Source organism: Aquarana catesbeiana, linkage group LG10 (assembly GCF_042186555.1).
Source record: "Aquarana catesbeiana isolate 2022-GZ linkage group LG10, ASM4218655v1, whole genome shotgun sequence".
In the NCBI taxonomy this organism is placed as follows: domain Eukaryota; kingdom Metazoa; phylum Chordata; class Amphibia; order Anura; family Ranidae; genus Aquarana; species Aquarana catesbeiana.
In genome coordinates, this window is record NC_133333.1 from 204,190,354 (window position 1) to 204,215,660 (window position 25,307).

A 25,307-nucleotide genomic window follows, 5' to 3' on the forward strand; every position below is an offset into this window, starting at 1 on the left:
TGCCGAGGAAAAGCCGCAGGGGAAGCCACCGCCCGGAGGGAAGCGCTGCCCGCGCCATAGATAGGGTAAGTGCGGAGCTGGTAACCGACCGACTGACCGGGGGGAGGGGGGGGGGTTGTCGGTGACCTGATCGACCAACCTACGGGGGGAGGGGGGGTGGATGCATTGTTTGCCGCCCCTCCCAAAAAATATACCACCAGCCGCCACTGCTTCTGAGAAGAGGAATAATAATGAATTTAGTTACTAATCAATATAGAATATATCATAATTAATCCATACAAATAATTACTCTTTTCTTACAAGAACATATACTTGTATTACATTCTGACCAGTAGAAACATGCTGTTAAGGTACATCAATCATGAAATCACTGCCTCAAGCTGGTCAACATGCAGAATTGCTGTTGACTGAAGTTTGGCCTGGATAGAGTTAACAGAGATAAGAGATGGTTAATTTCTTTGCCAGTACTTTAAAAGCTGTCTGACTGTTTTGTTTCATAGATGCTGCTGTTACTATTTTACTAATGAAGGAACTGAGACTATTCCAAGACCTGCTGCTATAAAGCTTAATTAAGTTTAGCTATATATTTTTCTTGCATCAAATTCACCCTATGGGTGTATTATTCATGATCACTCTTGTTTATAGTGTAGTTATTTCCAATAAAGTCATAGCACAAAAGATCAGGCATGACTTATGGGGAAAAAATGGCCCACATATATACAAGTATTTTCATTCCAATACCTATATTAATTTCCATTAAATCTCAGATTTGACCATTTTCCAACAAAAATGTAAACAGAAGTGCCACACCACTGCTAAAAGGTCCATCTACAACCTTATTCTTATTATAATACCAAATGCATTTCAAGGGGTCCAAAATCGCCCCTTTATGGAAAAAATAAAAATCGCCCCCCTTCATCACGGCTACAAAAAAACATACAGTAAGGACATCTTCATATCAAAATAAGATCAGTATAGTATCCCCTCCCCTGGGTCATAGTTAAAACCAAATACCCAATAGCCAATTGATGAACTAAAATGGTATGTTTCCAAATTCCCTCATTTGTCTGAGGTTCTTGTATACTAGCTATTTATTCATGTAATACAACTTTTTGATTTGTATACATCTAATGCTATTGGTTATTTGGTTCAACTATGACCCTGAGGGGATACTTTACTGATATTGTATTAATATGGAGATGCCTGAAAACGGGCAGTTTTGGACACCTGAAACGTGTTGACTATACTTTTGACTGTCCTCCCTGACCTTTATTGAAATCATATCTGGAACTTTTTGTAGTGGTGTGGTCAAGAAGATGGGAGTGACAGCACCCCAGGCCAGCCAATCGAAAGGGCTGGAGCTCCCTCACTGGTCTTAATGGCCAGTGAGGGAGCTTCAGGACAAAGCGTCGCTGGAATGTAGGTGAATATAGTTCTGCTTTGGGATAAGATATCAATACCAATAAGAAAATCTTACGGGCCCAATGCTATTTTTCAACTTTCTTAGACATTTGAAAATACAGTGGTGGATTGTTCTTGTTTATTAACAAGTCTGAAAGCCCTAAGCAAATGTTTCCTTTTGCAGTTTATTAGCAGAACTTCCTATGCTTCACCTATCTCAGCTAAAGCACATTGTGAATATAACTTCTTGGATCACCCCCTTTATGATGAAGATGTTGGCTGCATTATGGTTACTATGGCCAATTTCAGCATTAATTTGATGGATCTGTGAACAGTGAACACACAGGGAACACCCATGGTTGAAGCAAACCCAAACCTCATCCCAGATTGGCAAATTTTCATACAATGTATCATACATTTGGATCTCTGTGGAAACTGGAAATCCTTGTAGTAGGCATCAAAACTACAGTGATTGCTGCTAGCTTTTGGGTCCCATGCTGAGCAGCTGCCCTGCTACTTAGGGAACACAGAAGGTCCCTTGCTTGGCATGGGCACCATTCAGAGAGAACGTCACATTTTCTCTATCAAAGCACAACATTTTTTGATTAGATGAGAGAGGCAAGGCGGTGACATCACGATTTTCAACTTATCCAATCAGAGAACACATTGCATTCATTGACAAAATGCATTAAGTGTTCTCTGAATGGTGCCCATGCATAGCGCACAGCCTCCTATGTTCACAATGCAGCAGGGCAGCTGCTCAGCAGGGGGCCTGAAGCTAGTGGAGATCACTGTAGTAGCATTGTGTACTACAATGATTTCCAGTTTCCATGAGAGACCCGCAGGTATGGCACATAAATACTTATATGAGTCCAAGCAGGACCAATGTAACTATGTAAAGATTGCCATATCTATCTTCAGCCTTAAAAATAGTTGCAGGTATGCTCCACTAACTACAATATAACATTTTATTACATGCCTTTACCATAACTCCCAACTGTCCCGGATTTCGAGGGACTGTCCCTGATTTGGAGCAATGTCCCTCTGTCCCCCTTTCCACCTCATTTGTCCCTCATTTTGGTCTAATATAGTTGTATATAAAATGCATTTTTTATCTTTCAAAAAGTGATTGCCAGTACTAAAACTTTCATCCAATTTCTAATTTGCCTCATTTGTAAATTCTAAAAGCCAATATAAAGGAATAGTAGTGGTAAAAAAAGCCCTTGTGGATTTAATTAACTTTTTTTTTTTTAGTTAATGCTGCTTTCAGGGGCGTGTCCTATGCCTACATACATTTGCTAGTAGGTGTCCCTCATTCCCATCTCAAAATTTTGGGAGGTATGCCTTTACAGTGATCAGTGCCAAAAAAAAAGCTAGCAAAGATTCTGCTTCACAGAGATTCCTGCATGTACAGCCATGGGTATGTGCCTGCCAGGGAAGAATCGTAGAACATCCAAAGGACATTCTGAATTCCTTACAGGTTAAATCCACTGTACATGAATATTAAGAGTGAATATCTAAATAGCCTGAGAACAGAAATGAATAGAAATAGCACTAGTCTATAATATTTTATCATTGATCGCACAAATATGATAGGATTGCTTCTTAAAAAGTAGAATTAAACTTAGATTGCTCCAAGAAGGGACTTACCAGGTGACTGAAGAATCTTGTGTGTGCATAAAGTCTAGATATCTCTGGCTTTTATGAGGTCTCTGAAAAGTTCCAGTTTCGGTTTTAATCTCTGTCATGTTATATGTTCTTTTAAGCACCTTTTTTTTTTCTTAACGTGATTGTAAGGGTTAGTTTTTTTTAAAATAACAAACGTATCATACTTACCTCCACTGTGCAGTTTGTTTTACACAGAGTGGCCCCTAATCTTGTTTTCTGGGGTCCCCCGGCGGCTCTTGCGGCTCCTCCCCAGATCAGATAATCCCCTAGGTGAAGCGCTCTCCCGGGGGGTTACCTTGCGGTCGCGCTCCCGAGTCCAGCATTTGCGACACGAATGCCGGACTCAGCCCCGCCCCCCGGCGCTCGCGTCATTGGATTTGATTGACAGCAGCGGGAGCCAATGGCTGTGCTTCTATCAATCTATCCAATCAAGAGCCGGGACCCCATGGAGAGAGGGAGAGCGCGTCTCCGCCGACAGAAAGATGGGGCTCAGGTAAGTAAAACGGGGGGGCTGGGGGGCCGGTCACTGCCAGGTGTTTTTTCACCTTAATGCATAGGATGCATTAAGGTGAAAAAACATGAGGGTTTACACCCCCTTTAAAGAAACAGGAATGCAGCATTTGGTTCTCTTTTAAAAAAATAGCATATATAAGAACATGAATGGACTAGTCAAAAATTAACCTTATAGCTAGTCAATTTTGGTTACCTATGGTCTATAGAAATAAAATAATCGTATATAACTTAGATCCATGCATACAATTAAAGTGGTAGCAAACTGTAACAGCAAACAAAACAACCAAAATAAACTGGTCCCCATGCAGGTTAATGTCACAATGTGCTAGTATGCATTGCATACTAGCACATAATGACAGACTTACCTATAAAACGTATCTCTCCAGTGGCATGCTGTCACCGCTGACAGGGATTCTATCTTCAACCTGATTTTCCTTCCGGGTTTGCAGGCTCTGTGCGTTTGAATGGCTGAGCCATAATGATGTCACTTCAACGAATGGGAGTCACTGTCGTGGCACTGCACTCTCTTTCCCCGCATCCAATTCGCATGTCAGGAGATTGTGACCGGCTCTCTATGGAGCCAGTTCACACATCTCTGGAGTGGCTCTGGAGCGAATTGCACAGGAGTCCTATGCGTTTTCTGGTCCGTTTTAGTCCAAATTCATCTAAAAACTGAAATTGGACTGAAATCGGACCTGAAACGGTAAACAGGGACCCCTGCTGTAAGCTGCTCTGTGCGGCAGTGTGATTCCAGCCTCAAAGAACAGCACACTCGAGTGTGGCGTCCATTCAGAGCACAGTGTGCATGCGCAGGTGACGTCACCATCTGATACATATCTGAATATCTCCTAAATGGTACAGGCTTAAGAGATATTCACTGTACCTATGGGTAAGCCTTATTGTTATCTTATCTGAAATTACAAGCTAAAAAGAAGAGTTTATTACCATTTTTAGAGATAATGTAAAAAAAAGTGTCAAACCACTAGTATTACAGCCTTCATGCCTGGAGCTAATTTATCATACCCCAATGACAGCAAGTGATAGATCTGAGCAGAAAACCACATTATTTTTAAGTCAGTACTGTAGCTGAAAAACTGCTCCTCCAATTTTTTTTCTCCGAATCATCATACTACTTAGAAAGAAACAATGATTATATGATTATGTCCCACGCAATATTCTTCCTCTACTCAACAAGAAAAAAACGTGTACTATAACAGTATACCTAGGTCAGACTTTGAAGGCATAGGAAACAACAAAGAGGTATGAAAATAAACACTATTTATTGAAAAATACACTACATGAATAGAACAATAAAAAAAAGTTAAAAATCATGTATACTAATGTGCAGTGAGCCCTTGTGTATCTACGCGTTAGGCTTCTTCAGGATACAGTCAAGGTTCTTGCAAAGAGATAAGTCTCACTTATAAGTATCCAGAAACTGGTTCAGAGGGTACCGACCCACTGGAAACCGGTTCTACTACACCACCGTCAGGATCTATGTACAGATATCTCAGGCCAGCCCAATCTGCTAGTAAGAGAAGAGCAGGAAAAGGCAGACGGTTCCTGGGACTGGGGCAAAATAATGCACAGAGAGTGGACTCAGTGCCAAAGTGGGGAGACAAATATGGGCTTCAGTGCCCACCAATCAATGTGGACACCCACCAGGGAAAATAGTCCAAATATGAGACTGAGAGATTGTCCACAATGTGTAGCAAAATTCTAATATTTAGACAATGATGTGTGGCCCCTGGGAGACAGCCTTATGCTACTCAGGTGACTAGCATAAGTAAAAAACTAAAAGTATTATTTTAAAGACAGGCAGACATATTGTATGGATTTGCTGCACGTAATTTAAGCAGTTTTACTAAGCTGAAATTGAAGAGGGAGAGACAAGGCAGGTTTTTATGTGAAGTTAAAAATAGTGTGTATTATTTCTGAGACAGGTCAGAAATATGGTACAGATTCCATGCACATTATGTCAGCATTTTATTGGGCCACAGTTAAATGGGAGAGATGAGGCAGGTTAATTGTGAAAACAAAATCAGAGAGTATTATTCTGTATACAACAGTCAGATTTATTGCAGAATTGTGTAGCCTGGGTCCCACCCACTGTCTCAGCACCCGCTCTTTATGATGCCCCCCACGCCCCTGCAGCCAAGAAAACTGACAGAGCGGCTTGAGGAACTGACTGTGGACTTACTTTTTGCTCGCTACCTACTAATGATTACAGTACTCAGTACTTACAGTACCGGTTCCGGGAGGTATCAGTATGTAGAACCAGCGTGTTCCAATTAAAAAAAGGCATGCATAGCAGCAATTAAAAAAAATGTAACAACCAACCAGCAGTATAACCTTGAGAACAAAGGTTATGAGGTTTCAGCAATAAAATGTTTGCAATAAAATACACATTGAACACAAATATGGGCACAATGATGAGAAAGTTATAACAGTAATTGTAAATACCCAGTACAAAACATTTTAATAGTATAGTTTGAGAGCTTCCGTTTTGAAATGCCACACTGCATTGTCCTAAAAATGTAATAAAATGCTAACACAAAGTACGGTATACAAATCCACTTCAGAACCACAACCCCATGTTTCCCAGATCCACTCACATATCCCCAGATATTACCCAAAAAATTTCAAATATAGATTTCAGGTATGCGTTTGGTAGAAACTAGATAGCATAAAGGACAGTAGGTGAGTACAATAGCAAACACTTGATAAGGCAGCAAATAAAAGAAAGCAAGGTAAAAAAAAAAAAAAAAAAAAGGAGGGTATTATCTGAGAGACGATAGCTATAAATATTTTTTAGTGGATGGACAGTATATAAGCAGGTTGGTTAGGCTGCAATTTAAAATGAAGTGATGAGGCAGGTTTTATCTTGACAAATACATTACAGTGTATAATTTGAGAGACAATAGCCACACTGTACAGTGGTTGGGGAGTGCAGCTGCAGATTGCAGTGATTATCATCTGCCACCTGAAGCTACAAAAAAAAGTGACACTATAACCACCACCAGGTCTAGCTGTCTGAGCCCTCTATAATTTAGTGGAAATCCTCCTAGCCTTTTTTGCCCCAGAGTGGCAGATTCTTATCCACACTTTTATTTATTTGCTGTATTTTTTAACTGTAATTATATTTTTTCAGATTTTTAAAAAATGTTTTGTATTGATGTGGTAGTTGGGCTGCTAGTTGGGCCGGGGGTTTCTTACTTTGTCGGTGGTCATTAGTCCTAATAGGTCCTTTCCTCCCAAGCTTCCATGGTTGAAGCAAAGAGAGATTTAGACCATTTAAAGGGTTCAGGCATCCCGCACAGGGAATTCACATAATCCCCAATGGTGTTGTATTTATTGGCTTTTGAATACAACTTCCCTAGTTGACATAGTGACCCCCATTGCCTTTCCGCATTTTTCTTCCCCCTTTATCCGTGCACCATGTCCCACCAGACTATGGAGCACTAATTAATTAATGTTCTAATTTTTTTATTTTAGCAGTGGGTTATTTGTCCCCACGTTACACTTAGGTTGGCTTCCGCCCACTTGCGCAATGGTTGGTTTGTCGCATCCGGGGGAGGTCTTTTTCTTTCTACTTTCCTAAGAGAAACGGCGTCTCTGCAGCACTTAGTCACATGACTTTGACGCTGCACGCGCCGCCGACAGGCAATGAGAATGCGTAGTGTCGCCTAGGCGATGCAACGCTCCCCTCCCCCGTCTCGGCAAGCCACCCCCACACCCCATAGGATATGGGGATGTGGGGCGTGGAGCCTTGATCGAGGGGCAGGACGTCGCTCTGCCAATACCACGCCCCTCACAGTTGTACTAATTAGCGATGTGGCGTCACCATGGAGATGCCCGGAGCTCCGTTACACCCATACCTCCCACTTGAGGGGCGGGATGCCGCTGTGTCGGTACCGCGCCTCCCACAGGTGCACCAATTGGTGGTGGAGCGTCGCTATGGAGATGCAGCGCCCAGAGCCTTGCCACGCCCACATCCCTTTATTAGGACGCCAGGGACGGCTTATGGCAGCACTTCCTATTCGGCTTCTAACCGAGAGGTACTCTGCAACCTAGGCTCATCGTCACAGGCTTCCCTGCATTTTTTTAAGACCCATATTCAACTATACTACTAGAAGGTAACTCTATATATGCTCTAATCATAAAGCCTCAGAGAATACTGGTCTCTGAAAGAATCTTGCCCTTACTACTATTATCTCAAAAAACTTTTTGTTTTTCCAGAAACCTTACTTATTGGCTGCCTATTATTGGTTTTTCAAAATATATCCTGTCGTCCTGTAGAGGATTTTGGACAGCATGGGCAACAAATGATGGAGACTCCCCCCTCCCTTTTAAGCACTGGGAATGCATTTTTCCTGCAGCTAGGTTGCATTTACTGATTGAATGTATGTGATTAATGACATATATGCGATATACATATGATATGTAACACTGCTATTTTTTGAAACTTTAGAACGTGATGCAATCTTTCCCTGAGGAAGACTTTTTTTGATGTTATAAGTTGAAACGCGTTGGAATATCGCTACTTGACACCATCGCATCGTTATAGGTGGTGATTGTATCTTGTAGCAGGATGTATCATGATGTAGGAGCTCCAGCTCCCTGCTTATTTCATGCTATTTGACGATTTTTCTTTTTAATCGTATGATCACTAAAAGTATTTTTGTATGTTATATATTTTCTATGTACCAATAAATTATTCTTTTATCTAAATATAATTTTTTCTTTACTACATTGCCTTAAAAATCCCACGTTGAGGTATATATTTGTTTCTAAATCTTCCAAGGGATGATGGCAATGACACACCCAACCCTCTGAGTCACCTATTTTTATACATATCATATTCTATGCCTAATCCATCTAAAAGCACTGACCCACAGGTATAGGCCACTGCTATTCCCAGGACTTTTCCACAGAGCTCTGCACTGTGGGCCTTTTTTATTGTATCTGCTGCTGTAAGAAAAAAAATCACCACTATTCCCCACATCTTAATGCCAGCTTGGCAAAACTGTTGGATTCACAGCTTCTCCTATTCCAGCTCATGGAGTCAGCCTTCTTTTGGAAGTTTATGGCTTGTGCTACACCACTGTGATATGTACCTAGCTGTCATCTGTGCCCCCAACTGGCAAGTGGAAGTAATACACTATACTGTCAAAAGTCTTGGGACACCTGCCTTTGCACGCACATGAACTTTAATGGCATCCCAGTCTTAGTCCGTAGGGTTCACCATTGAGTTGGCTCACCGTTTGCAGCTATAACAGCTTCAACTCTTATCAGAAGGCTGTCTATAAGGTGTAGGAGTGTGTTTATGGGAATGTTTGACCATTCTTCCAGAAGCTCATTTGTGAGGTCAGACACTGATGTGGACGAGAAGGCCTGGCTCACAGTCTCTGTTTTAATTCATCCCAAAGGTATTCTATCGGGTTGAGGTCAGAACCAGTTAAGTTCCTCCACTCCAAACTCACTCATCCATGTCTTTATGGACCTTGCTTTGTGCAATGGTCCCAATCATTTCTTGAAGGGGGGATTATGGTGTGGAGTTGTTTTTCAGGGGTTGGGCTTGGCCCCTCAGTTCCAGTGAAGGGAACTCTTAAGGCGTCAGCATACCAAGACATTTTGGACAATTTCATGCTCTCAACTTTGTGGAAACAGTTTGGGGATAGCTCCTATCTGTTCCAACATGACTGCACACCAGTGCACAAAGCAAGATCCATAAAGACATGGATGAGCAAGTTTGGGGTGGAGGAACTTGACTGGCCTGCACAGAGTCCTGACGTCAGTGCGATAGAACACCTTTGGGATGTATTAGAGCGGAGACTGTGAGCTAGGCATTCTCGTCCAACATCAGTGCTTGACCTCACAAATGCTCCTCTGGAAGAATGGTCAAACATTCCCATAGACACACTCCTAAACTTTGTGAACAGCCTTTCCAGAAGAGTTTAAGCTGTTATAGCTGCAAAGGGTGGGCCAACTCAATATTGAACCCTACGGATGTCCCAATACTTTTGACAATATAGGGTATGTCTGTTTCTCTTGACAGCAGCAGGGTGCACAGCATACCCGGCTAGTGTTTGCCTGGCAAGGATGCAGTGCCAACATCAGCTGCCTGTCAAATACAATATTCGTGACACCCCCAAGCAAGTTGGCCATGCTGCAGAGGCTGCTTCTGTTCTACACCACCTCCTCTTCCTCCTCCACTTCTTTCTCCTCCTTGTCCTACCTCTACTCCTCCTTCCCTTTCTCTTCATCCCTTTCTCCTCCACTTCCTTCTGTCTGCCCCTAAATCATACATATTAAGCAATTGTGGCCTCAGAGTAACAGATTCATAGACTCATTTTAATACCCATTCAGTCCTTCTTGGCCTTTTCCTGTAAGTCTCTCTCCAGGGACAAAAGAGGAAGACAGGCAGCAGAAAAAGTTAAAGTGATTGTAAAGTCTCTTTTTTTTCCTATAAAAATAACAAAAATGTTATACTTACCTGCTCTGTGCAGTGGATTTGCACAGAGCACCCCGGATCTTCTCTTCAGTGCTCCAGGCCCCTTCCTCTTGTTCAGTGCCCCCACAGCAAGCAGCTTGCTGTGGGGGCACCTGAGCTGAGTCACAGCTCCCTGTGTCCATTTAGACAGGGAGCCCCTGGCCCTCTCTTCCCTGATTCGCTAGCTGACCTTGAATGACAGCAGCGGCAGCCTATTGCGCCGCTGCTGTGTCTCAGCCAATCCGGAGGGAAAATCTCAGACAGCTGAAACACTCGTGGACATCGCTGGACAGACCGGATAGCTTCCCCAGTGACCTAAGATACCATAGAGCAGGGATATGCAAATAGCGGACCTCCAGCTGTTGCAAAACTACAAGTCCCAGCATGCCTCTGCCTCTGGGTGTCATGCTTGTGGCTGTCAGTCTTGCTATGCCTCATGGGACTTGTAGTTCCGCAACAGCTGGAGGTCCGCTAATTGCATATCCCTGCTCTATAGGGTTACGGTGGAAAGGTGCCACCGACACCGACACCCAAAGACCAATTTTTACACACCCATTACTTCTATCCAAAGTCAATAAGTCGCTCTGAGACCGCTGCTAATCGTACTCCGTTATACTCCAGGGCATTCACTTAGCACCAAGGCATCTATCTGTCTCTGATGAAAGATCTGTGGTGTAGTGTCAGATGATTCTGCTATAAAATTGTTTGACTTTGCCAGCGACCAGGAAGGAGGCGTGTCTTCTCGGAGCTCCTGTGACTGAACAGCGCCCTATAGCGGAATCATCTGACACTACCCCACAGATCTTTCATCAGAGACAGATAGATTCCTTAGTGTTAAGTGAATTCTGTATGCTGCACATTTTCTGGGCACCTGGAATTGCTTATTATTAATTTGATTAACATTTGACTTTGAATTTTCAACTGTTATACTCTTATAGCTTTATTGATTCATTTATTGTATTTTTATCGTTTATCCTTTATTATTGCCAAAATCCATTCAAAGATTAAGATTTCCCATTGTTGTATACTACAGTCCACAGGAAGATAGGTTGACTGTATTAATATATCAATAGAAGTATTTAAAAATTTACAGACACCACATCTATGGTAGTTATAGATATCCACACTTTATAACCGAAACCCATAAAACCTTGCATAATAACTGCATTCCAGAGTCCTAAGTACAGTGAGAAATGATTAATGTTCACTGAGTTCCGTGTACAAAGTCCAAGCTCAAGATTTACAACATTATTGCAGTGTCAATGCACATCGGACTCAATGTAAGGGATGAATCCCAAAAGTACAAAGCAAATACGTAGATGGAATGTGCTCCCTCCACCTACTCCATCATATATCTAAACAACGTCTGACAACAGTCTGTCAATGTCTTGAAGACAGAGATTATCACACTCAATGAGGTAAGTATATATTGGTAAATGTACAGATCCAACTGATACACCTTGTGATATTTGGGGGAGTCCGGATCACCACCCAGCCATGTTGGGAAAAGCAAACAGTCTTTATTTTTCAAAAAGGTAAATCAAATCAAATCAAAATCAAATTCAGCATTAAAACAAACAGTACAGTTCATCAACCCCATGTACATAAATGGCTGGACAGGAGAAGCGTCAATGCGGGAAGGTGCACATATATGGCCATCGGCATCAGCCGCTCGTGCACAGCTCCTAGAGTGTCTCTCAGACACTGCAGATCAGAGAGTGGAATACATGGCCCTGTACCATGTGATCACTGTGACCAATCACAGCGATCATAGTTGTAAACAAAGGCTGCATGCCTGCAGTCTTTGAATGGTTTCCTTTCACACTATGGTGACATTGTACTGCTCTCTTTATTGATCAGAGACATTTTCTGCTGCTGATGACACGGTATGCAAGCACATTGTGACAATGGTGACATTGTACTACTGCGACAGCGATTATATAGAGTGGCTGGCTGCTCTGATTACTTTTTTTTTTTTTTTTTTGCATGCTAGTCTCAAATTGAAAATAATAGAGGTTACTAAAGTTCCGTAAATTCTCGTACTACAGAACAAAAATTCAGAAGTAATGTAATATAGTGCATTTGTATTGTATTTTTTGACTGATTAAACGGTAATCGTGCAATCTTGTATCGTACGAGAAATATTCTCGTGCTTGTCCCATCGGATAATTTTGCACGAATTGTCGTGATCGGCTCTGTACTAACCATCAGATTATTGTACGATCGCTTCAGAAGCGGTGCTTTTCAATCGATTTTCTGATCGTGTGTGTTCGGGCCTTAAGGCCTCGTACACATGGTACGAAAATCAGAAGGGAAAACTCTGAAGAGCTGTCTGTGGATTTTTGGATCGTTAGCATGGTGCATTCGACGGACGATTTGACTTTTACATCAGAAAAAATCTGGATGTACAGGCTATAAAATTTTTGTCTGATTTTCGGATGGTTAGTACAGAAATCCGTCATACAAAAGTTGAAAGTACAAACACGCATGCTCGGAATCAAGGAATGACTGGGAAGAGTTTGGTCTTGTAAACTACTGTTCGTAATCTAGATTTACCCTTCGTGATGCGGCAATTGATGAAATGTCAAAATTCTCATCTTCTTTAATGGGATAATAATGAAGCTGCTTTGCTGGTGATACTGATTATACCAAACATATTTTAAAGGGCATTTGTTTTGTACGATCTGAAAAACGCAAATCAGCGCTCACCAAACTTCTACTAACACGAAATTAGCAGAAGGCTATCCTAGTATCCTAGACAAAATCCTGCACACGCGTTTTTGACAAAAATCAGACGCTCGGTCATACAACAATCAGACCGTGTGTACGAGGCTTAAGTCAGTGTAGCTAGCCATTGTCTCTGGCCGGCTACACTGAGAATTCAACTTCTAACTTCAGCTTGTTCAATTAATCTTTATCAATAAAACCTGGAATCTGATTGGTTTCTATGCAGAGCTGCACCAGATTTTGCACTCTCCAGTTTTAGTAAATCAACCCCAGGCAGTTTGTCAGTGTAGTGAGCCAGAGACAATGACTAGCTACACTGATTTACAGTGCCATCAGAGCAGTCAGCCACTGTACATGATCACCGCCGCAGAAGTGCAAAATCACCATAGTGACACTATGCTTGATCTGGTGATAGTATGTAAATAAAAAAAATTTAAAAAATAAAGATTTTTTTTTTACATCCTTTCACTAGAGAAGTGCAGTGTCACTATGGTGATATTGTATTGCTGTGGCTATTGATCACAGACTTTGACACTGGCATAGGGTGCGGTTCTCCCTTCAGAGAGTGCCGCACATAAAACTGCGGCTCAGCTGTGATGTTTTAACAACCCAACCGACCCCCCCAGCCTCATGTGTGAACAAGCCCTAATAGTACAGGCAGTCACAGTGTCCATTAACCTCCCTGGCGGTATGATTACAGTATGTCACATTTTTGCGTCTCAAAGAGGTACAATTATTTTTCATAGAAATTTGGCGTTTTATATTGTAGGCCTGTAATTCTTAGCAATAACACACTTATATCTGTCCAAACAAGAGTCTAGTAGATATCCCCGGTATGATGAAGTTTGAAGCACAAAATCATAAATTAAAATATAATAAATAAATATAAATAATTATAAAAAAAAAAATATAATAATAATAAAATAAATTTCCCCACGATTCACTATTGCTCAATTCTGCAAGTGTTCTAATTTTCTAGCTGGTCTAAAACCACTTTTGACGTAAAGGTACACTTTTTGGTTGCTATGGACAATCTCAAGTTTCCAGGCAGAAAGAACAGTATATATCATATAAAACTGCATGCAGGGCATTGGACAAAGCACCGGGGACAAAAGGGATGTGAAATAATTTCATGCAGTAATGTAATCTGTAAGATTACAGTGTACTGTATGTATTATGATTTTTCACCTTTTTGAATTTGCCGCCAGGCTCCGCCCCCGTGCGTCACGACGATCGCAGGGAACGGAGCCCGGCATAGAGATGCTTCGGGCGGAGGACACAGCCCGCAGACACCGCGGGGGGACATCGCAGGATCCTGGGGACAAGGTAAGTATACCGCACCAGGATCCTGCAATGCAATCCCGAGTGTGGCTCGGGGGTTACCACTAATGGTACTGAAATTTAACCCCGAGCCACAATCGGGAAAACCGCCAGGGAGGTTAATGTGATAGGTATTCAGGAAATTACATGCATAATTTATGCCTATAGAATGTCTGAAGGTGCTGCTTGGAATTTGGGTATTGTCATCTAAACAAAGTGCAGCATGGTGTGGCGGGTAATAAACACACAGAGTCCAAGTCAGGCAACAAAGTTATATTGTAGAAAGGTTCAACACAACTTATAAAGGCCTGGCGGGTAGCAACACGCATCCAGAGCCACTTCTGAACCAACTTGAGCTCCCCCATTTTCCTTTGTATACACAAAGCTGAAGAAGTTGTTTAACTGCTTCAGCCCCGGAAGATTTTACCCCCTTCCTGACCAGAGCACTTTTTGCGATTCGGCACTGCTCCACTTTCACTGACAATTGCGCGGACGTGCGACATTTCACCCAAACAAAATTGACGTCCTTTTTTCCCCACAAATAGAGCTTTTTTTTTGGTGGTATTTGATCACCTCTGCGGTTTTTATTTTTTGCGCTATAAACAAAAATAGAGCGACCATTTTGAAAAAAACACATTTTTTTAACTTTTTGCTATAATATATATCCCCAAAAATATATAAAAAAAATATTTATTTCCTCAGTTTAGGTCGATATGTATTCTACATATTTTTGGTAAAAAAAATCGTAATAAGCATATATTGATTGGTTTGCGCAAAAGTTATAGCGCCTACAAAATAGGGGATAGTTTTATGGCATTTCTATTATTTTTTTTTTTTTTTACTAGTAATGGCGGCGATCTGCAATTTTTATCGGACAATTTTGACACATTTTTGGGACCATTGGCATTAATACAGCAATCAATGCTATAGAAAATGCATTGATTACTGTAAAAATGTCACTGGCAGTGAAGGGGTTGACACTAGAGGGCAAGCAAGGGTTTGTGTTCCCTAGTTTGTGTTCTAACTGAAGGGGGGAGGGGAGTGTGCAGGGGAGATGACAGATCGCTGTTCATACTCTGTATGAACAGACGATCTGTCTGTTCTCCCCTCAGAGAACAGAAAACTGTGTGATCCCAGTTCTCCGTGTGCCCCGAGCGATCGCGGGAGCCTGGCGGTGATCATGACTGCCGGGCACTCGCAGCGGCTCGGGGGGGGGGGGGGGGCGCGCGTGCCCCCTAGTGGCCACGGGGTGAAGCGACATTACAGAACATCGTTTCGCCCAACCGTGCCATTCTGCCACAGTACAACTGGGGCGGATGGTTGGCAAGTGGTTAATAAATTTTGCCTTCTCTTTGTCACCAACTCAAAATGATCTTCTAAAAGGGCTGCAACATTGCGGTGGACAAATCTGGCCCCAAATTACTTTTTTGGGGACCAGTGACATTATTACATTGATCAGTGCTAAAAAAAAAATGCACTGATCAATGTAAAAATAACACTGGCAGGGAAAGGGTTAACACTAGGGGGCAATCAAGGGGTGAAGTGTGTTCCCTTAGTGTGTTCTAACTGTAGGGGGGATGGGCTTACTGAAACATGACAGAGTTAACTGTTCCCGATCACTGGGAACAGTAGATCTCTGTTATGTCACTATGCAGAACGGAGAAATGGCTTGTGTACATAGGCAGTTCCCCGTTCTGCCTCTCCTCACCACGATTGCGGGCCTACGGCAGACATCGAGTCTGCGGGACCAGTGGGCACGCTCCTGTTTCCGTTATCCTGCTTTTACAGAGGGACGTACAGGTACGCCTTTTGCGCAGGAGAGCTATTCTGCCGACATACATCGACGAGCGCCAGTCAGCAAGTGGTTAATATATTTGAAGAATTTTTGCGTGTTTGCCCTTCTCTCTTTTGCAACCTGTAGTTTGCTTTGAGTTTTTGCAGCCTTAATTTCCTTTTTACATATTTTGCTATATTGTACATCAGTTAAAAAATAAAACATTCAAGGTTATAACCAATGTCTGAAGAAGTACAAGTAATTTCTAGTAACAGTAAGGCCCCTTTCACACTGGGGCGGTGGGGGCGTCGGCGGTAAAACAGCGCTATTTTTAGCGCTGTTTTACCGTGGTTTTTGCGGCTGTATTCGGCCGCTAGCGGTGCGGTTTTAACCCCCGCTGGCGGACGAAAAAGGGTTAAATCCGCTCGTACAGCGCGGCTATAGCTGAGGTATTACCGCGGTATAGCCGCGCTGTCCCATTGATTTCAATGGGCAGGAGCGGTTTAGGAGCAGTGAATACACCGCTCCTTCACCGCTCCAAAGAAGCGGTTGGCAGGACTTTTTTTACCGTCCTGCCAGCGCACTGCTTCAGTGTGAAAGCCCTCGGGCTTTCACACTGAACAAACAGCGGAGGCTGTTTAGGGGCGGTTTGCAGGCGGTATTTTTAGCGCAATAACGCCTGCAAACCGCCCCAGTGTGAAAGGGGCCTAAGGGCCGGTTCCCACTGCTGCGATGTCAGACATTACTGCTGTGCAAATCACATGCGATGTCTGTGTGATGGTAACTCAGCCATGCAGCTTGTCTGGCTGAATTTGCATCACATTCGGACCAAACTCACACAGGACCCTTTTTTGGTCCGAACTAGAACCGGATTGCATGGGTGTTCACACCCATGCAATCCAATTTCTGTCTGAATTTACAGCTCGCACTGCGATATGCGAACTGAAAAGAGGGTGTCATTAACTTTCTATTGACGCTCCCAGCAGTTTGCATAGGGCAGTGTGAACTGCCTGCGAGTTGTATGCGATGTGGGAACCCGCACTGGATTCGCATGGTTCCCGCATCGCTGCATTGTGAACCGAGACTTACAAGTATCAGTCAGGGATCAAATATCAAGGTCAAAGGTCATTGTCAGTATGTTGTTTTAGGTAGGATCATGTGTTTTGAGTGAGATAAAAAACAAAATACACACTATTGTTTCTTGGCCCTACTACAGGTACAAACAACATATAATATACACATATGTACAGTATATGGTATCGCTATGAATACCAGTAGGATATTCCATTCTGGGTTTATTTTGGTGGTAAGTCATGGTCTTGGCAAGAAATACATAACCTGCAGCTGAAATTTAAAAAATAAATAAATATATATATATATATATATATATATATATATATATATATATATATATATATATATACTTTTTATTGGGCTAGTTTTCATTAGATAATGATACAAAAACATGAGATATTCATTACCATTTACCACCAAATAAAGGCCCGGTTTATGATGAAAAAAAACAAGGTGATTTACTTGGATACACTAAGTAGTTGTGATGAACTATGGGACACCCGCCTTTACATACACATGAACTTTAATGGCATCCCAGTCTTATGCCCCGTACACACGATAGGATTTTCCGATGGAAAATGTGTGATAGGACCTTGTTGTCGGAAATTACGACCATGTGTAGGCTCCATCACACATTTTCCATAGGAATTTCCGATACACAAAGTTTGAGAGCTTGCTATAAAATTTTCCGACAACAAAATCCGTTGTCGGAAATTCCAATCGTGTGTACACAAATCTGGCACACAAAGTGCTCAGAATAAATGAAGAAACGAAAGCTATTGGCTACTGCCCCGTTTATAGTCCCGACGTACGTGTTTTACGTCACCACGTTCAGAACTATCAGATTTTCCGACAACTTTGTGTGACCGTGTGTATGCAAGACAAGTTCGAGCCAACATCCGTCGGAAAAAATCCATGGATTTTGTTGACGGAATGTCCGATCAATGTTCGACCGTGTGTATAGGGCATTAGTCCGTAGGGTTCAATATTGAGTTGATCCACCCTTTGCAGCTATAACAGCTTCAACTCTTCTGGGAAGGCTGTCCACAAGGTTTAGGAGTGTGTCTATGGGAATGTTTGACCATTCTTCCAGAAGCACATTTGTGAGCAAGGTCCATAAAGACATGGATGAGTGAGTTTGGGGTGGAGGAACTTGACTGTCCTGCACAGAGTCCTCACCTCAACCCAATAGAACGCCTTTGGGATGAATTAGAGCGGAGACTGGGAGCCAGGCCTTTTCGTCCAACATCAGTGCCTGACCTCACTAACTCACCTGACCGCTTCTGGAAGAATGGTCAAACATTCCCATAGACACTCCTAAACCTTGTGGACAGCCTTCCCAGAAGAGTTGAAGCTGTTATAGCTGCAAAGGGTGGGCCAAATCTATATTGCACCCTACGGACTAATGCCCTGTACACACGATCGGATTTTCCGACAACAAATGTTAGATGTGAGCTTGTTGGCGGAAATTCCGACCGTGTGTATGCTCCATCGAACATTTGTTGGCGGACTTTCCGCCAACAAATGTTGGCTAGCATGCTCTCAAATTTTCCGCCAACAAACATGTGTTGTCAGATTTTCCGAGTGTGTGTACACAAGTCCGTCGGACAAAAGTCCAAAGTACAAACACGCATGCTCGGAATCACGCATCACTACTGAACTTCCTTTTTATCGGCTCGCCGTATGTCTTGTACGTCACTACATTCGTAATTGTTGGCCAACATTTGTGTGACCGTGTGTATGCAAGACAAGTTGGAGCCAACAACCATTGAACAAAAATCGACGGTTTTGTTGTCGGAAAGTCTGATCGTGTGTACAGGGCATAAGTCTGGGATGCCATTAAAGTTCATGTGTGCGTAAAGGCAGGCATCCCAATACTTTTGATAATATAGTGTACAGTTTTGTTAACACATGCAAAAGTTGCAAAACTGCATTCAGGTGTTAAGATTTGTATTACCTTCAGGCATCAAAGGGTTATACATCACTAAATGCATTTTTCAAATGCAGGCACCTGCACCTGTACCTGAATTTATATAAAATGTATAAAGTGTGTATGTGTGTATGTGTGTGTATGTGTGTGTGTGTGTGTGTATATATATATATATATATATATATATTTATATTTATTATACACATACATTTTTAATTTTTTTTTATGTATTATTTTTACATAAAATCTGCATATCTAAAAACTCTCCACATATCTATAGTACCAGTTCCCATCACAATCTGGGAATATAAGAATATAAAAACATAAGGTATACAGGGTTTAGAAAAATAAAGTGGTCTATATTTTCAGTCTTAAAGCAGAGTTCCGCCTAATTTTTTTTTTTAAGTCAGCAGCTACAAATACTGCCGCTACTGACTTTTAAAATATGGACACTTACCTGTCCAGGGCGCCCGCGATGTCGGCACCCGAAGCCGATCTATCCCTCGGCTGTCGGGTGCTGCCGCCACCATCCTCAGTAAGATAATCAGGAAGTGAAGCCTTGCGGCATCACTTCCTGGTTTCCTACTGTGCATGTGCAACTCGCGCTGTGCTATCCCACTGGTCCCTGCTGTTTTCTGGGACCTGTGTGTCTCCCAGAAGACAGCAGGGGGGAAGGGGTGGGTGGCGTAGATACCCGCGGGTGGCTCGGGTATCTATGCCCGGAAGTAGGAGCAAAATACCTGGATTAGACAGGTATCTGCTCCCCCCTCCCCCCTTAAAGGTGCCAAATGTGACACCGGAGGGGGGGGGGAACCAGAAAAGGGGAAGTTCCATTTTTAGGTGGAACTCCGCTTTAAGGCCCGTACACATGATTCAAAATTTGGACGACTTTTTTCACTTAATAGTCGCAAGTAGAAATTGAATAGGTTACTAAAGTCACGAAAATTCTCGTACGACAGAAAAAAAAAAAAAAAATCTGAAGTGATGTAGTGTATTTTTATTGTACTGTACTGACTAAACGAAAATCGTACGATCTGGTGTCATACGAGGAAAATTTTCGTGCTTGTCCGATCTAATAATATCGGATGAATGGTCCTGATCGGCTCTCGAAAGCTCTGTACTAACGATCCGATTATCGTACGATCACGTCAAAAGTGGTATTTTTCGTCCGATTTTCGGATCGTGTGTACTTGCCATTAGTTAGATTACTATTCCTATTTTATCAGTCTTAGCTAAATAAAAAAAATAGAAACAGTGATGAGTGGGAACAATAATTTATCTAAGACTGGAAATATAGACTCATTTATATGGCATATTTATACTTCACAATACATATTTACACATAGAGACACCATTGAAAAATAAGGAAATTTAAACAACAGACATAATAAATACCGGTATATCAGATAGGAAATCCGACCAGCAGGATTTGTATTTAGCTCTATTTAATTGCATGAATTTTCTAATGATTGTATTTTTATTTTATAACTTTGCATAGAGTTGTTGCTATAATATTGGCTGTAAGTTGAATAAATAAAATAGTAATTTAGCCAAGACCAAACATATAGACCAGTTTATTAGACAACATTGAAAAATAATTAATTTTAGATAGACATAAGTATTATTTGCCATTTATGAAATCCCAACAAATTATTTGTATTTGCCTGTATTTAATTGTACTGATATTCTAATGATTTGATTTTATAATCTTACTTAAAGTTGTTGCTATAACCTTTGCTGTAAATTGGCTAAATTAATAATTAAAAATAGAAACAATAGATTAGCTAAGACCGAAAATACAGACCAGTATAGAAGACAACATTAAAAAAGGAATTTTAAAGGACAGGCATTTATGAAATCTCAACTATTTATTTGCATTTAATTGTATTGTTTTACTAATGATTTTAATTGTATTGTATAACTTTGCTTGCAGTTGTTATAACCTCAGCTGTAAGTTGAATTAGAAATAGGAACTTAGTAAATTAGTAAAGACTGAAAATATAAACCACTTTATATGGCACATTTATACTTCTTTATACATATGTACATATAGCAACCCCATTAGTCAACAGAGAAAAATAAGTAATTATAAATAACAAACATAATTATTATTTATCATTCATGAAATCCCAACTAAATGATTAACTGTATTTAATTGTATTGATATTCAAATGATGTATTATTTGCTTAGAATTGTTATATACTTGGCTATAAGTTCTAAATGTATGAAATGTAAGACTCAGCGCTTGTAAAGGAAGCAGTTCATTATAACTAAACACTCACCGAAGCATCTACCGGTGATATAAAATGGATAACATGGGGTCTGGTTGCTAGGCTGATAGGGGGGCAAGGCCCCGAAATGTGTTCCTATCTGTATGATGGAGAGGAGGAGGGGGGGAATACTTGCTGACTCCAATGATGTGTGGAGGAAGCTGCAGATCAGAGAGGTTAGGTGCTGTACCCACACGGTCCTAGGAGTGATCACTGAACCAAGCTGATTGCAGAAATTGTTGATGGCCAGCTGGTCACTTGCAGTAAGAGGGAGACATCAACATAAGAGGCAGGGACAAGACCTGTAGGGGGCTCTTTCACATGGACAGCCACGGGGCAGTACCTGAGCAGAACTGCAGTTTTACTGCCCCCCAGTCACCCACCTAAATTCTAACAATGCAGTCGGATATGTGGATGCAATGTTCTGTTTTACAGTCAAAGCATTTTAACTCAGTCTGGAGAGTTTGACAGGTAGCACCGCTTGTCCAACTCACCCACTGGTGTTAATGGTTGCACCCAAATGCTTGGCTCACAGTTGCAGTGCAGAATTTTCATATAAAATCCCCCTTGGAATTTAAAAAAAAGCAGACATTTAAAAGGCAGCAGGATTGACTTCTGAAAGCATGCCAGCCCCTGGTATGCCGCCCTTTAAAAAATGATCCACCGCCGATTGGGAATGAGTTATACTTGGGCTTCTAGGACAATGACATACTGACACTTGAGGTCCCAACACACATGCCTATATATATATATATATACACACACACACACACACACACACACACACACACACACACACATATATATATATATATATATATATATATATATATATATATATATATATATATATATATATATATATCACACACACACACACGCACACACACTCTCTAAATAAATGTAAACATTTTAAAATGTAGTAGGGTAGTGGATGGTGTCAGTAGAGCAGAGGTTGGTGTCAGTAGGGCAGTGAAACGAAATAGTAGGTATTATGGACGTCTACCCTTCTTGTAGGTACACCAACAGGGCCCTCAGGTATCTGGAGACACCGAATGAACGAGAGGCAGGTTGTGCATTCATAAGATGTCTGAGTTTATTAAGCGCGAAAGTAGCTTATATTCAGTATAGAACAAAGGAGGGGGAGTGGTTCGTTTAATGCATACGTGGGTTATACAAGTTTGTTACTTGTTATATAGCTATCACGAGTTAGATAAGACATCTGGTCATTAGTCACATATCTTGGCTGATCGCCTAAAGCTAAACAGGATATATATTCCGAAAACAGGTTTGACCGCAGTGAGCACATAAGGGGGGGGGGGATGTTGTGCAAGCATTCTTGTACATTTTTACACAAGTTTGAACTTACACAATAAGGGACTTCATACAAAATGGTGGGGGTATACAAAATGGAGTCATGATGGTTCATTCATATTATTACAAAAGGCGCAGTTCGTATATTAGATTGCAAAACACAAGGGGCTTTTTACATGATCCTTTCAGACAGTGTCCGTAGTTTTTTAATTTTTATTTTATTTTTACAATTTTATTTATTTTTTTTTGTTTTTTACAATTTTTTTTTAGAAGCTTTGGTGAAATATCAGCAGGGGGAATCTGTGCTGCACAGGGTGATTAGGGTGTGCCCAGGCATACCCCTGCACACGCCTATGACTTGGGGTGTTAATTAATAAAACTTGAGAGTGCAAAATCTAGTGCAGCTCTGCATATAAACCAATCAGCTTCCAGGTTTTATTGCCGATTCTAAGTGTTCCAGTTTCAGTAAACCTACCCCTTGGAGTTACAGGACAATCACACACTTCTGCATGGGGACCCAAAGCAATGATCTAGTGATAATTGGGGTCTCAGAGCAATGACCCATTGACACTTGGGGTTTTAAAACAATGATACAGTGATGCTTGGGATTCCAGAGCAATGGCAAAGTGACACTGCAGGTTGTGAGAAATAACAGAATGACACTTGTTGTTCCAGAGTAATAGTAGAATAACACTTGAGGTTTGCATCAAGGGCCAGGCAACATTCAGAGTTCTATGAAATTACATTTTGGATTCCAGAACAATGACAGAATCGCTCTTGGGTCTCCAAAACAATGACACTGTGATACTTGCAGTTCCAGAGCAACGGCAGAGTGATGCTTGAGGTTGTAGAGCAATGAAACCATGATGCTTGAGGTTGTACCGCAATGACACAGTGATGCTTGGGATTGTAGAGCATTGACACCATGATACCTGGGATTGTAGAGCAATGACACAGTCATGCTTGGGGTTGCAGAGCAATGACACAGATAGTCATGCTTGGGGTTGCAGAGCAATGACACCATGATGCTTGGGATTGTAGAGCAATGACACAGCGATGCTTGGGGTTGTAGAGCAATGACACAGCGGTGCTTGGGGTTGTAGAGCAATGACACAGCCATGGTTGGGGTTGTAGAGCAATGACACAGTGATCCTTGGGATTGTAGAGCAATGACACAGCCATGCTTGGGGTTGTAGAGCAATGACACAGCCGTGCTTGGGGTTGTAGAGCAATGACACAGTGATCCTTGGGGTTGTAGAGCAATGACACATCAATGCTTGGGGTTGTAGAGCAATGACACAGCGATGCTTGGGGTTGCAGAGCAATGACACAGCGATGCTTGGGGTTGCAGAGCAATGACACAGCGATGCTTGGGGTTGCAGAGCAATGACACAGCGATGCTTGGGGTTGCAGAGCAATGACACAGCGATGCTTGGGGTTGTAGAGCAATGACACAGTGATGCTTGGGATTGTAGAGAAAAGACACCATGATGCTTGGGATTGTAGAGCAATGACACAGTGATGATTAAGATTGTAGAGAAAGGACACAGTGATGGTTGAGGTTCTAGAACAAAGACACATTGATGCTTTGGGTTCCAGAGCAATGGCAAAGCAACACCCCAGGCTGTGAGAATTGACACAATGATATTGTTTTTTGTTTTGTTTTTTATCAAGAACAAAGCAACACTCGGGGTCCCAGTTTTAAGTTGGTGAAGCTCTAGAGCTCTCATTAAAAGATTTAATGTGTCAAACACCTGTTCTCATATAGAGCTAAGATCTTCCGGTTCAAAGGTGACACTGCTGTTGGTGACTCGAACTCCGTACCAGCCGGCCCAGAACTGTGTGTCCCTTCCACCATGCTGGAAATATATATAGCGCACTCCTGGTCCGTAGTTACTAAACCTACACGTCATCTTATAAAATAAGAGAAAAAATACTGAATAAAGAATGAAATGAAAACATTTATCTTTAGCGAGCACACATTATACACACATTATACATTAGCTAAATTGTCTTTCTTTTAATGCTGCAGGAATGCTGAGATAAATCTACTACAGGATAGGCCACCTAGGTATTGTATTACTGCCCATCAGCCTGAGGCTGCATTCACTGGCCATATAGGATCTCATGGCTTTATAAGAATTGGCAGCGTTGTCATACCTGTCGCCAACAGGCGTCGCTCCACTGTTCTATGAACACTTTTTCTGGGGAAAATTCCTGTATGGTCGTCTTCTTTTTAGAAAGTAGTTTAACCACCAACTCATACTGACAGCCGCAATCCTTCCTCGCTGCATACCTGAGGGAAAGGGAGAGGTTACAAAATGTTAAGTTAAGTAAGTTAAGTAAGCAGCAAATCAGAGGTAAATGAACAAATAAAGAATACGTAAATGCTCTCAAAAATTCCATCACCATGCAGACAGGACCTTCATCAGCAGATAACTCCTCTGTAATTCCGGCTGCAGTCCCAGGTGGGGTGTCACCTGCACTTCACTTTTTATCCCCACTAGTAGGATCTGGAGAGGCGCCAGCAGCAGATAGTAGCCCACAGTAAGGTAAAAATAAGTCCCCAGTGGGTTCCTGCACCCTCTAGCTAGGTAGGTGCTAAAGTGAGGATTTTTATGAGAATAGGACAATTTAGACAGGTCTAGCTGGTTGCTAGGCCCATTTGCTTTCATTCTGGGCTGGGAGTGGCTCAGGATAGTAGCTGGTGACTCACAGGCAGCCTCACTTCACTGTCACCTCCCTCTTCCTTCTAGAAAGTGCTAGGAGAGGAGGGGAAGAGAGGTGGAGCTGCCTGGGGTATCCTAAGGAGCCTTGACCAA

General features: G+C 41.9%; 2 protein-coding genes across 2 annotated transcripts in view; one reads left to right on the forward strand and one right to left on the reverse strand.

The window, feature by feature from the left end:
- LOC141111128 (F-box only protein 6-like) overlaps positions 1-25,307 on the forward strand; it is a 128,337-nt gene that overhangs the window by 15,339 nt on the left and 87,691 nt on the right. The gene's annotated exons all lie outside the window — the stretch shown is intronic.
- Positions 22,385-25,307, reverse strand: part of LOC141111127 (F-box only protein 6-like) — a 51,692-nt gene continuing 48,769 nt past the window's right edge. Inside the window, exons 6-7 of the mRNA XM_073603164.1 lie at positions 24,646-24,781; positions 22,385-24,398 (exon numbers count right to left, since the gene is read on the reverse strand). Of these exons, the coding sequence (XP_073459265.1) occupies positions 24,246-24,398; positions 24,646-24,781 (289 nt within the window). The 3' untranslated portion in view covers positions 22,385-24,245. The remainder of the gene's footprint in view (positions 24,399-24,645; positions 24,782-25,307) is intronic.